A 13,817-nucleotide genomic window follows, 5' to 3' on the forward strand; every position below is an offset into this window, starting at 1 on the left:
GAGTCCCTTTGTGGCAATGGAGGGAAGCAGGCGCCCCTGTTTACCAGCCTTATGAAACAGTATGCCAGGAGAGGGGGGAGAAATCCCAAACCTTGCTAACTTTATGGGGGCCCTAAACTCTTCTTGCTGCCTCTCTTTTATTCACACTGATGACAAAGACCATTTGCTACCAATTTATTGGAAACTTTTTTTTTTCACAGCTTGAGCTGCTTAAATGCAGGGAGCTCCCTCTCCCCACAAATCGCTTTCAGACACTTGCTGAATGGGCCAGGCTCAATTATGCTCCTGCCACAGGTTCAGCTCACACTGTGACCCTGCATGGCTTCCTGCTATTCATATGTGTTACTTCCCCTTTGTGGTAATGGCTTGTGGCACTTGGCCAGAAAACATTATTAATTTCAGAAGTGGACTGACAAACAACAAACCCACAGTGAAATGAGAGGAAGTGCTGGGGAGGCCAGCTGTCGGCTTGAGCAGAGCTGTAGGAACTCAGTGTATGCAGGTTCTAGAAGGAAAGGAGACGATAATCCACAAAAAGGAAATGCACTAAAATTATCCACCACCTATATTAAAGAAAAAAGAAAGAAAGAGAAATCAGAGAAAAGTGGTGGTGGGGGGGAGGTGTGTGGAGAAGCACGCAGCTACTCGAGCTGCAGCTGGACAGGAAATTGCTAACGCTGCTTGCAAATCCCTACTTTGAAGAGGCAGTTTAGGGAATGCCAGGAGCGGAAACCGTTCAGAACTGGATTAACACGAGCCAAGTTGAACTGCAACCCACTTCTCCTTTCGGAGCTCTGGCTGACTTGGGGCACCCAAATGGGAGAGACTGACTTGGTGTTTTTTTGCACTGTTTCTGCCTTTTATACATGCTTAGGTGCTAAAAGTCACACTGGACGGCTTGACATGATTGCCGTAAAATCAGGGCTACTTGCCTCCTACCAAATAATTCAACTGGCATCTCACAGGTACCGTGTGGGTAAAAAGCCCATCTTTCTCCCCACTGCAGACCAAGGGATCAAGCTCATTCAAAAAGGGCTGGAAATGTATTGTTCTAATCCTTTTGATTTCATACACCTGCCCTTTATTTTGATTTGTGTATTTTGACACTCAGGACGAGGAGAGGTATGTCCCAAGGAAAACGACAGGATATTAAGCCTTTACCTTAAAGTAACTGTTCAAAATAACCTCAACATAAAGTTCCAACAGGAGTTTCTGGCCCACGTTCTAAATCAAAGTACAAAGCACATTAGGAGTGGCAAGCCTTCATTTCAAGTGCCAACGTGAAATCGTGGCTACATCTAGACTCAGGGAGAAAGCTTAGCTATGCCCTGCCCTGTACACGAGAAAGGAAAGGGGAGACATCATCCCAGACTCATTTGTTATTCCAACGCTAGAATTTGCAGGTAGAATTGCCAGACAGTTACAGACCAGAAAAAAAATCATCTCTACTTTCTCCCTGGCATGTCTAAGTATTATTGAGCAGAAGACCCTGAGACGGAAGGAAAGAGAGGTGAACATGGCAACTGTCACCTTGTTATTCTGGTGCCCCCCCCTTTAAGACTATTCATGAATAACCAAATCTTATAGTTCAGCAAGCTGGGCTCTGAGACTTCATTTTTCTTCAAGAGCATTACAATTTTCTTAAGTAAGCCAGAACTTATTAGGAAGTATTGTCCATTGGAATGATGTAATCACTCTCTTCCCTTCGTATAAAGTATTATCCATAGGAATGATATAGTCAATCCCTTGTCACTTTTATTTGAAGCAAAAGATGCACCTGAAAAATTCTTGGAAATAGCTTAAAAGATGAGAACTTTGCCCCATTATTCCTACATGTACTTTACAAGCCAATATCAATCCCCAACTGAAAAAGTCCTAAAATGTGTCACTTCACATGTAAGTACAATTAAGGAGAGATTTTTTAAAAATACACATTCAATAGCCAAAATAGTTATTTATTAATAATTTAAGGTTTTACATTCTTATAATAAATTTCAGCTCAGAACTTTACACCATGAACATAATGGAGCCACTTGTCTCCCTCCTTCACAATCATATGCATGTCGCCTGTTGAATGGGTACCCACGCTCACACACACGCTTCCAGTTACGCACAAATTGTTTTTAAAAAGCAAAGAGACCAACCCAAAGTATTGCATTTGAGGTGACACTCCCTGAAGAATTTTGTACAGAGGTAATATACTGTTTAGCACAGCTGAAGTTTAAAAAAAAAAGTGAGCCCATGATTTTGGTGTCTTTCCAAGATATCCCCTTTGAGACAATACAAGCCAAAATATTTACAAAAGTAAGGCAGAGTCAAACTACATTAAGAGAAAAAAAAAAGGTCACAAGGAAGATATATGAAAGACACTGGAGACTGCACCATAACAAGGTCTCTGTGATCATAAGTGTCCATGAAAACGTCATTCAGAATTGGTAAAGTCGAGCATGCTGCAAATATATCCTTTGGATTAGAAAAGAGCAAAAGTTTCAATCGTTTTAAGAAGTGGCATACTGCTCTTTCTCCCTTTGGACGATTTCTTTTAAACCCATCAAAGGAAAAACAAACACAGTTCAAACAAACACTGTCAAATTATTTAAGATCAAATATTTACAATAATCAAATGGAGTATCAGATTCATTTGATTGATTATTTATTTATTTTCTTTTTTTTTTTTTGCAAACTGATACTACAAATACAGAGCTGAAACCTCTCTTTGGCTCCTCTATATGCAAAATTGAGTCAGTCTTCACTGAAGACAATATAGAGTCAGTTCCAGATGCAAAAGGAAACAGTCATACAAGGCCCTAAAGAACACATGCTCCTACCCTACCATTTGGTCCTACCCTATATACCTGGAAGTTCTCGAATCCCAGTCCCTGCAGGGGTAGGCTGTACACTCGGGTGTGGAGCAAACCTACTGCCTGTATCTATACAGCAGGTCCTGTTCTTCCAACGAGAATGGAGCAAATCTCTCCCTTTGGAATAACCAATTCCACACGTGGTAACCTTGTCTAATACAGACAGCTGGTGTCATGTTGACACCTGGGCCACATACAAAGAAAGCAGCCCAGCTGATGCTGCTAAGAGAAACTGCTGAAGAACGGACACATCCCAGTGTGGGGCCTTTCACGTGGATTGCAGGGAGTCCACCTGGTAGACATTCTGGTTGGAGGGCGTGGTGAAATAGAGCTGCTGTGCTGGGACCCGGTTGTCACAGGGGCTGCTGAGTCCCAGCGTCCTCTCGAAGTCCAGCAGCTGGCCCATGAAGTTGAAGTTGGGGGAGATGTTGGATTTCTTCATCTTCACAATGTCATAAGCATCGTTCATTGACAGGTTGAGCTTCTGCATGAGATAAGCCACAGTCACAGTGACTGAGCGGCTGATGCCAGCCAAGCAATGCACCAAGACACCACAGTTTTTGCCCCGGGCTTCATCTGTAAACACACAGAAAAGAAAGGCAAAATGTCAGCAGACTGAAAACCACCCTTTGTGAACGACCAGTCTAAAAACTGAATAATAATGATAATCATAAAAAAGGTTAAAAATAATTGTGTGCAGCAGTTGAGCCCTGCAGGCAGCAGAAAATGTATCACTGTGATAAAACATGTACACTGGGCACAATTACATATTTCAGATATTTTCTGAAAAGGGAGCTTTTGTATTAAGTTCCCGCCAACAAAAAACTCCTTAATGTGTGCATTCTTTGCCCCAGCATGTGAATACCAGAAACCCTGCAATATGGTCGTGAATGCCTTTTATACAGACAAGCAGACTGCAAGGGTCTATTAAATTATTCTCCAACTGTTGTGCAGCTAACAATGGAGATATTCAGGCATTTTAAAAGAGAGAGGGAAGTCACAGGGGACAGCCCATTAGGAGGAACAGGATGTCGACATGGCCTGAAAATGAGTTCCTTTGTAATAGGAAATGCATTACAATGCCTGGAGATTCGCTTCTCCAGGCTTTCAGCCCACAGTCCTTCCTGCTGGGCTCAGGTTACCCTCACTGTCTCACTGCGAACCGGTATCACAGTAACATTCAGCTGGATTACAACATCTAGCATTCACAGGGCTTTCCAACGCCTAACTTCGTATTCTCAAACAACTCCCAGGTCTTTTAAAATTACAAAGTCATGCTAGAATTCCCGTCTACCTTGAGTACTATTATCTGGCCCTCCTCTAGTCCAAAGATTGTGGGAAAATTCTGTTGTCTACTTATGAATGGTCTCCCTTTCAAAAGACTGAGTTCAGAGCCAAGCAGCAGACAGCATTTCAAATACACCTGAGGTCTGCAGCCTTGTCAAAAGGCACTTTTTCTTAGCAAGAAGATACACCAGAATTAAGAACGCCCTTGGAACATCAGAGACCGGCAGCCCCACAAATCAGAAGCAGCAAGAAAGATGAACGGCTTGAACTCTAGGAAAGGTTAGGAATTTTGCATTTAAAAGTCTGAGCGAGGACTGTTAATTAGTCTCACCTATGAAAGAAATGGCCTCAGGAAAAAACTGGGACAGGTTTTGGCTCCAGTGATCCGAGATGGGGATCTGCTTGTATTTGAACTCTCCCGCGTTCTCAAAGAGATTCGGCAAATTGGGGGTGACGTTCAAGATGTACTTGATGCCGAACTCCTCCAACACGTCCAGGTTGGTGGAGTCCTTGGCACAACCCAAATAGAGGAAGGGCAAGATCTCCACGGGGAAAGAAGGCTGGCTGTTGGACAGCGGGCTGCCATCCGAGTCCGTTGCACTACTGGGGTCTCGGTCAATGTCAGACTCAATGTCCGAGGAGGAGTCGGAGCTGATCCGCAGGCCCCCGAGCCCCAGCACTGGCAACGGTGGCGAGCTGCTGCTACACGAGCCGTCTAGATTGGTCTCGCAGTGCAGAGCGAACTCGGCTTGGAACTTACTGAAACCACCTGCCAGGACGAGAAAAGCAATCATGTAACCCGAGATCCCGTAGTAGTTTTCACAGCTTTGAGAGCCGCAGCCTCACGCAGAAACACACCACAGAACCCTTCCAGCCGCCCTGCACACAGAGCCAGATACAAGAGAAAGACACTGAAGTGTGCACCCTTGGGAACAGAACGAACGGGCCCGCCTCCCCTGGGAACCTTTATTCTTCCGAATCCGGAAATGCACAAAATGGCAACTTTTCCGAATATCTTGAAGGGCTAGAAGGGGTCAATCTGCACCCCAACGACCTCTGCCGTCCTGCAAAATCTGAACTCAAAATCGAACGATAGAAAGCAGGGAATGGTGGGGAATATCCCGGGTAGGAAGGAGACCTAGTTAGAAAGAACCGGCTAGTGCCTGCGGCCGGAAGCCGGTCGATTCCGCGCGGGCCCGGCTCGCGGGTGCGGGACTCTAGAGAGGTTCGCAGCCAGGAGCCGGCAGACTGCCCCTGGCGCAGCAGCGCGGCTCAGAAGCGCCAGCCGAGCGCTGCAGGGGCGCTTCCAGCACGCGCGTCCCGCCTGCAGCTCGCAGCCCGGTGTCCCCCGTCCTGCCCCCGCGTGGAGCTCCCCCGGCTCGTACCTTCCAGGTAGAACGCCCGGCAGCCCTCGTCCTTGAGCTTCTTGAGCAGCAGCCCGAGCACCGACTCGCCGCCCGTATTCTCGTTCCAGTCGCTGCTACTCTCGTCGTAGAGCACCACGGTATCGGTGCCGCAGCGCCGGGTGAAGCGATCCCGGTCCTCGCCGCGCGTGAAGAGCGCGCGTACCGGCAGGTTGCCCTTCTGCAGGCGCCGCAGCATGATCCCCGGGATGGCCACGTTGATGGCTGACTCGATGTGCGACGACTCGTACAGCTCCTGGGGCCGGCAGTCCATCAGCAGCAGCCGCTCGTTGCCCAGCTCCAGCTGCTCGTTGAGCCACGCCACGGTCTTGCTGATCGCCATTTCCGACGCGAAGGGCACGGGTCTGAGCGTATCTATCATGGGGGTCGAGCTGCCGAAGAGGGCGGGGTACCTACCAGACGCCCCTCGGGGCAGGCATAGGCCGAGCACGCCGCGCGAAGCCGCCGCTCTCAGAGCGGGGTTGAATTCCACCTCGCCCTTCCCAAACCCGGTTAGCGGTTGGGGCAGGCGAGACAGAAGTGAAGCCGGCGGTTCCCTCTGCACCCAGCTGCAGCCGCTCGCTCTTAGTGTCAATGAATCTCTCTGAATGAAGCTGCCCGGAGAGTTTTGTTCCTCCCCGGTGAATGAAATCCAATTAATTCGGACTCCGTGCTACTCAGAGGGGAGAAAAAAAAAACCCAGCGGCTCCTAATCCCTCCCTCCAAGACTGCACCTCAAATCCACCCGGGCGTCTTTCTCCTAGGACTATTCAAGCCTCGATTTGCTCACTCTCCCTTAGACTCAAGCCTCGCACACCCCCCGAGCGAGGCAGCTCCTCAATGGATACAAACAGCGAGCGTCTCAATGGATACATTCTCCAGGCCAGCCAATGAGCGCGCTGCGGAAGGGGCTGTTGCCGTGGGGACGGGCTGGCTGGAACAGGTTGTGTTGATGAATTGTTAATGAGTTTGTCATTCACAAAAACGGAAAGGAATTTCCGCTCCGGATAAGCCCCAGTGCAAACAAGCTGCAACAGCGGGCTCGGCGGGAGGAAGGAGAAAGAAGAGGAGGCGGTGGTGGAGGAGGAGCAGGGCACACAAACCAGGGCACTTCAGTTGTCTCATGTTTCCTTCTGTTGAGAGTTCACACTTCGCTTCGGAACTTTTGCGCACAAATGGTGCAATTAGCAGGCACAAAAGCCCTTGTTCGCGACGCCTGGGCGCGCAAGCTAGCTTTAGGGAAACTTGTGCTGACTTTTTCCCTTTTATTCCCTTTAAACTCATTTGGACTGGAGTTCACGTTAACCCCACCCCCCACCCCCCTTAGGCAGTGTGTGGCATTTGTTTGCCAGCTTAAAAAGCCCAGCTCTGTTTACTCTGATGTTCTTTTAGCCGAGGCTGTGTTGGGGCTGGTGAACTGCCCGGGCTTTAGTGACCGATGAGGTGTTAAATGCTAATCCAACATCTTTTGAACAAACCAGGATTTTGTTGAAACATTTTTAAGCAAGCAAACAAACAAATGCTTGGTTGTCCAGAGAATAGAAAGCAAGCTTTTTCTTTAAAAAGAGCGTTTTAATTAATTAATTTTTTTAAACAGTGGAGACTGCAGGAACAAATTCGTTGGGCAGTCCGTTGCTTTTATTCCTCTCCGGGGGCGTGGGGTGTTATGAACCATTGTTACGGGGATCCAAATCCCCCGCCCCCGCCCACTGCGCCCTGGGTGGGGTGGGGGCGGGTAGCGCTCGTTAATCATTTCTGAGCAACCTAGCTCAGCTTCCGACACAGGAGCCCGCCTGGAAGGGCCGCCTGGGCGAGGTGCACCAAGGGCACGCGGAGCCCGGCTGTCTGTCCCCACCATCCGCAAAGCCTGGGGAAGTCCTCCCGCAAGGCCTGCAGGCTGCGGGGGCTCTGGAGGGCTCGGCGATTGGTTACTGTAGACCGAGGCATGTCAAAAGGGAGACTCCTTCCCGCCCCCGACTTCCCGCACAGGGTCACCCCCTTCCCTGCCCGGGCACCCCCTCCCCTGCGAGTCGCCGGGCCCTCGCGGAGCACCGCCCGCTCCTACGCGTTGCGCTCCTCGTTAGCACCCGCCGCCTCCGCCTCCTCGTTCAGCGGGCGCAGGGCGTCCGGCGACACCGAGGACCGGTGCAGGGCCGATGCGGGACTTCGAGCTCCGGAGAGGCCTGGGGTGGGTGTGGGGCGAGGAGAAGTGCCTGCCGGGAGCCCCTGCTCCCGAGGAGAGCTGGGAGTCCTGGGGAAAGTGTCTGCCGCGCTGCAGAGCCAGCAGGTAATTGGGGAGGTGCTCGCTAGGCCAGCGAGCTGCGCTCGGCCGGGGTACGGCGGAGCGGGGCGGGCGGCGGGGTCCGGATAGAGGCGTGGCGGGCGGCGGCGGGTAGACGCATTCCAGGCGCGCAGAACTCTTGTTATATAAAAGTACCGGGGCTGCAGCTCCCGAGCGGAAAGCCACCTGTGTGCGGCCGGCGCGGCGCGCAGGGGAGGTGGAGGATGGGGGCCTGCGGCCGGAAGGCGCGGGCCCTAATCCGGCTGCCCCTCCCTAACCCACGGCGGAAAAGAGGGCGCGCATTGTCCCGCCGCCGCCGCCGCCGCCGGGGAGGCGGAAGCGGAGGCAGCCGCTCGGCGGGGAGCGGCTTTTCCGAGCGCCCTCGCGGCTCTCTGCGTCCACCGCTGATATCGCCGAGGGCACCTGAGGTCGCGGGGTCTCCCCAAGCCAGACGCCCCACACCCACGGGCCGGCCTGCTGACGCCCCCGCTCCAATTTGCATTTTTAGTCACCCGCCTCTTCTCTGGTTTGGGGAATGTAGGCTAAAAAAAGGCGGCTGCGAGGCCCAGGTTGCCAATTTTGGAGCTTTGCTACAGTCAGGCCGCCCCTGGAGGAGCGTGTTCGGTGAAGGTGGGAGTTGCAGCGCTCCTATCCCCGCGCCTTTTTTGGGCATCCCTTGGAACAGAGCTCCCATATTTCACTGGATATCATCCAGTTCCAGCTGGAGGAGGCCTGCGCTGGAGTTGACGCCTCCGATCCGCCTCCACCTGTTACAGATGTCCCTACCCCGAGACCTTTCTGTTACTGGAACCTGGAGGCGAGGAGGGGAGAAGCAGGATGCCTTGCAGCGGAACTGAGAAGTGCATAATCTTTCAGCCCAAGACCTCCAACAGAAAATGCAAGAAGGGAAATTGTTTTCCACTTAGCTATTTTTAAAGTGCTGATACCTGAGCCTGGGCATCAGTTTGGAAGGACGGTTGCAACACTTCTCAAACCTGAAACATTTAGCTTTACCCGTGCTTCTGAACCCTCAGTCCTTCTCAGGACACTGTATAAAATGGCATTCAGACCTCTTGGTCCTAAAACGTGCGGTATAAAGAAAGGGCCTCTGGAGTGGGGCGGCCTGGGTTTGAATTGTGCCCTCACCCCTTCCTAAATGTGCGACCTTGATTACATCGTCTAACTCTTTTAAGCCGTAGTCTTCCACGCTGGCATACGGAAAATGACAGAATCGCTGTGATGACTGAATGGGTAAAGTGAGATGCCCTAAGACGTTGTTGGTGTGTCATTAACTGTTAATATTATTTTTATCTTTCTGAATTCTGAACCTGCAGAATGACCCCCGTCCTTTCAATCCCAAAGACGCCCTTTGATGCCTAACAGCCCGCCTGAAATTCCCTAGTCTAAGAAGAAATCCTCTGAAGAACTGCACTAAGCAGTTAAATCCATGCCAATTTAGCTGTCAAGCAAAGCAGGTGCTGTTACAGACCACGATCAAAATCCTTTAACACAGTTAAATACCGAATATACCCAGCTACCCTTCTAACTTCTCCCTACTGGTCCCCTCTTAAACACTCTGTACACTAAGCTGATATAATAGAAGTCATATGTAGTGGGTATTTACCACCTGGTGGGCATGGTCTTGATTTCTGTGTTTACATGCATATTTCCGTCAGTCTTCAGAAAACCCATGCAAATTATCCTCATTTACAGAGATTAAGGAATTTGCCTGAGGTCACACAGGAGCCAACGATGGGGTCAGGATTTGAAGCCTGACTCTTCACAGAGCCTCAAGGACTACCACATACCCATATTACAGGGTGTTGTGGAGACCGCGCCCACCACGCTCTGCTGTTGCTGCTGAAATTTGAAGGGTTCAAGGTCTGCACTTTGAATTTTGACCACCAGGCATTTCCGGGCTTCACAAATTATGTTGCTCCTTCCCCACAGATGTCAAGGATCAAAAGTTAGGCTCATTTCCTTCCTGCTCCTTTTACATCTGGAGGTTTTCTTTGACTGTATGCACCTTTTCATAAGTCAACCATTCAATAAATGCCCATACAGTTTTCTTTCTTAGAGTATGTCTTAGATGGTAATCCTCGCATCTACCATTACTGATGTGTCTCAGTGTAGCACATGGGCCTGAGTTCAAATCTTAGCTCTGTCTCTAACTAGTATTTAGATAGGGGAAAGTCACTTAACCTCTCCGGGCCTCCATTCATTCATTCATTCGCTCATTCACTCACTCATTTACTCTAGCTACCAGGAAAGCAGCAGTGAATAAAACAGACAAGAACCCTGCCCTCCTGGAGCTTATATTCTAGTAACAAGAGACAATGAACAAAATAAATAATTATACAGTATATTAGAAAGGAAAAGTGCTGTGGAGGAAAATAAAGCAAGGAAAGGAATTCAGCATTATGTAAAATGGGGAATAGTTACACCTGCCTCAAAGGACTGCGAGGATAGAGACAGCCAAGATGACACACAAAGGGCACAAAGTAGGTATTCAACGGTTTTTAAACTCATTGCTTCATTTCTGCATAAAACTGACTCGCTGTTGCTGGTAATCCTGCTTTGAATCTCATCATCCTGGCCCTGTTGCCGGGGCCCCCAGGAAAAGCTTTCTCAGGAGAGCTCTAGTGACTATAAGAGCCACAGGCTTCCTTACTTCCAGAGGCCTCAGTTCCCTGCCTAGGGTATCAGTCACATGTAGAGAGCTATGTTTAAAGGTTGGAGAGTACAGCAGGTCATCTCTGATCCATTTTCATAAGTGCACAGAAACAATTTCATAGATCCTACTGTCTCTCTGAGTGATAGTGTGTGCGTGCAATGAGCACTCGTGCTTGAATTCTTCCTGGTGTTTCCCCCTGGAAAGTTCCTTAAAAGAAAATCTTTCAGTTATAAATGTTTGCTTGGTTATTGGAGAAGCATTCCAACTTTGCAGGAATTTTCCTGCATTTGAGAACACTTGCGATTGATGAGATCTGAAAGGGTTAGTATGACCTTTAATCTTGGAGTAATCTCTATGAATATAATGACATTAATTAACACATCATGTGAAAATAGTTAAACAGATTTTCACTAATAGGGAGAGTGTGTTTTGGAAGATCTGACTTAAAAATGGAGTCTTTGTTTTTTTATTTGTTTTTTTATTTTTGGCTGTGTTGGGTCTTACTTGCTGCGCTCGGGCTTTCTCTAGTTGCAGCGAGTGGGGGCTACTCTTCGTTGCGGTGCACGGGCTTCTCATTGCGGTGGTTTCTCTTGTTGCGGAGCACGGGCTCTAGGTGCACAGGCTTCAGTAGTTGTGGTGCGTGGGCTCAGTAGTTGTGGCTCGCCGGCTCTAGAGTGAAGGCTCAGTAGTTGTGGCACACAGGCTTAGTTGCTCCACGGCATGTGGCATGTACCAGGGATCGAACCCGTGTCCCCTGCAATGACAGGTGGATTCTTAACCACTGTGCCACCAGGGAAGTCCCTAAAATGGACTCTGTGGCATATCCAGGATTCAGGTTTTTTAGAGGTCCCAGGGAGGCCCTCAAAGTGACAGTGGAGTGAAGTCAGACAGAGAAAGACAAATATCATATGATATCACTTATATGTGGAATCTTAAAAAAAGCGTACCAATGAACTTATTTACAAAACAGAAGTAGAGTAACATGTAGAAAACAAACTTATGGTTACCAGGGGGTAAGTGCGGGAGGAATAAATTGGGAGATTGGGATTGACACACACACACTTCTATATATAAAATAGGCAACTAATAAGGACCTACTGTATAGCGCAGGGAACTCTACTCGATACTCTGTAATGACCTATTTGGGAAAAGAATCTAAAAATAAGAGTATATATATGTATATGTATAACTGATTCACTTTGCTGTACACCTGAACCTAACACAACATTGTAAATCAATTATATTCCAATAAAAATTGAAAAAAAAAAGTGACAGTCGGTGAGTTTCAGGACAGCTAAACCTCAGAACACAATTCAACTGCATTTGAGAAATATGTTCGAAATAGTCTGACTTTAAATAAACGGCATATGGGGTTCACAAAACTCTGTTGTGCTTTCTTGACAGGTGCCTTGAAAAGACAGCAACTTATGTCAGACCGGTAGGCACCGTGGAACCCAAGAGGCCCAAAGGACTGACAATAGGAAACCAAGGTAATATACAGTCATGCGCTGTGCATGGAAAAAACCACAGGGAGCTTCAAATGTGAGCTGCAAATTAAAATAACATGACTGCAGATCCTTGTTTGCCATCAAACTGCTTCTGGTGTTGCAGCTTCATGCAGCTTGCCCCAGGGTCAGCTGCAGGGAGCTTATTGAAGGCGGGTAACAATGGTAACAATGTCCCCAAACAATGCAGCCGTGGAAGGAAAGGCAGGTAAGCTTACACGGGGACTAACAGGCAGCTAGACAGCAGCAGTTCCAGAGTCACACCCACAGTCACATGGAGGGAGTGGTCAGAGCTTTCCTGTAAAAGAGGTGGCACTTTCACATCTTGCCGGAATTATACAACCTGAAGAAAAATATGAACTACTGTGAAATTCAGACCTTGACCCCAATCGAAGTTTTTTAAAAATTAGGTCTTCATCAGCTTTCTTGGGTTTCTGTTTCCCCTCCCCTGATGGAATACCTATTAGTGTACATTCAGGATCCCATAGAGACTCTATCAAGAATATTCTTTGGAAGTTAGTCTCTAGTAAGGAAATTCACTTACAGCTAGCAGTGTTGATTTCTTCTTTCAGATGCTTTTGAATCCTTTTCCTTCCCATGGGAAAACATTCCTTCATTCTTCCCTCTTCTCTTTTATTTTCACAAAGTAGGAAAGTAAAGGCATGTGTAAATGTATGTGTAAGAAATCATCAGGAGGTTGGCACCTCTGCGTCTGCAGTATAGCCAAGTTCACTTACTGTTAGACTTTTCTGGTTTGCTTTTTGTTTTGGAAAAGGAATGACAGCACCTTGCTTCCCATTGTACTATTTCCAAAGCCCCAGTGAGGATCCTTGGTGGGAAATTAGGCTAACATTTCCTTCAGGGAAGGTGAGGGACTCTATGTATTCATCTTTCAGGAACCTTCCCTGGTCGTGTCATGGGGCCTCATGTGTGCAGCATCCTGGGCATTGGCCATGCTGCATCTACGTGCAGTTGATTTGCCCTGTGCCTCCTTGTATGGGCCATGTTTCCTCGGGTGACATTTCTCCTCATCTTGTGTTCCTTTATTTATGCAGGTGTGAGCAGCACAGGTAGCTGTTGTGTAAGAGAACTAATTATTTTTCTAAGTAGGAATTATTTCCTGCCAGCCTATTTTTGCCTCAGCAATCAGTAGAAATGACTGTGTGTCCACAATGCAAGGAATGCTTTCACTCCGTTTATCAAACTTAAGAACTCACAGATTCCTCAGGAATATATTTGTGGAACCCCAGGAGCTTCCAAACCCCAGTCTAAGCAGTACTGCTTTAGGGCATTTGGTGGGTTAATTACAAAAGCTATATTTGGGTATACCATGAAAATAACAACAGAAAGCTACAATTTATTCAACACCAAGCTTTGCGCGTGTTCAGTCTAATTACGGTGATAATTCTGCATAGCAGGTATACTATTACCACAATTTTATAGTGGGGAGGGCTGGGCTCAAATATCAGGTAATTACACTGGAATCTAAATATCTCAGTCCCTTCAAAACCTCTTTAGTACCCGCTGCTCCCTACCTGATAAGAGTGACTTCATGCAACCTATTATTAAATAGCAGCATCTACATTATTTGTTCAGTTTTATCTTGCTGGTCAAGCCTGGGAGTTCTAGAGTCAGACCAATCTGGATTCTAAACCTTTCTAGAGTGTGACTCTGAAGGAAATCGCATAATCGCCATATACCTCAGTTTCCTTATCTGTAAAGTGGGGATAGTATATCACAGGACTGTTGTGATAAATGAGTTACATTTGTAAAGGGGTAGGAACAGTCCTGAAACAATACTAATTC

The 13,817-nt window shown here is 48.0% G+C and overlaps 1 protein-coding gene and 1 long non-coding RNA gene across 3 annotated transcripts in view; one reads left to right on the forward strand and one right to left on the reverse strand.

The window, feature by feature from the left end:
- Positions 1-1,939: 1,939 nt before the first annotated feature.
- DUSP6 (dual specificity phosphatase 6) lies at positions 1,940-6,395 on the reverse strand. 2 transcript variants are annotated; one of them, XM_004285108.3, is made up of 3 exons: positions 5,534-6,395; positions 4,480-4,917; positions 1,940-3,437 (listed from the first exon to the last, which is right to left on the reverse strand). In XM_004285108.3, exons 1-3 carry the CDS (start codon positions 5,931-5,933, stop codon positions 3,130-3,132), a joined length of 1,146 nt encoding a protein of 381 aa, XP_004285156.1. In that variant the 5' UTR covers positions 5,934-6,395; the 3' UTR covers positions 1,940-3,129. The 2 variants fall into 2 exon arrangements, with proteins under 2 accessions (XP_004285156.1, XP_004285157.1); XM_004285109.4 differs by lacking the exon at positions 4,480-4,917 and having other exon boundaries at positions 5,534-6,378.
- Positions 6,396-6,587: 192 nt separating this feature from the next.
- The window catches only part of LOC117198511 (uncharacterized), a 45,321-nt gene continuing 38,091 nt past the window's right edge, over positions 6,588-13,817 (forward strand). The window contains exons 1-2 of the long non-coding RNA XR_007469995.1: positions 6,588-7,838; positions 11,911-11,996. This is a non-coding gene — a long non-coding RNA (uncharacterized LOC117198511). The remainder of the gene's footprint in view (positions 7,839-11,910; positions 11,997-13,817) is intronic.

Source organism: Orcinus orca, chromosome 11 (assembly GCF_937001465.1).
Source record: "Orcinus orca chromosome 11, mOrcOrc1.1, whole genome shotgun sequence".
In the NCBI taxonomy this organism is placed as follows: domain Eukaryota; kingdom Metazoa; phylum Chordata; class Mammalia; order Artiodactyla; family Delphinidae; genus Orcinus; species Orcinus orca.

Coding starts and splice junctions, on each gene's coding strand:
- DUSP6 (XM_004285108.3), bottom strand. CDS start 5,933: ATGATAGATACGCTCAGACCCGTGCCCTTCGCGTCGGAAATGGCGATC. Junction 4,918..5,533: donor CCGGGCGTTCTACCTGGAAG/GTACGAGCCGGG, acceptor TCGTCCTGGCAG/GTGGTTTCAGTAAGTTCCAA. Junction 3,438..4,479: donor TGAGGCCATTTCTTTCATAG/GTGAGACTAATT, acceptor GTGTGTTTACAG/ATGAAGCCCGGGGCAAAAAC.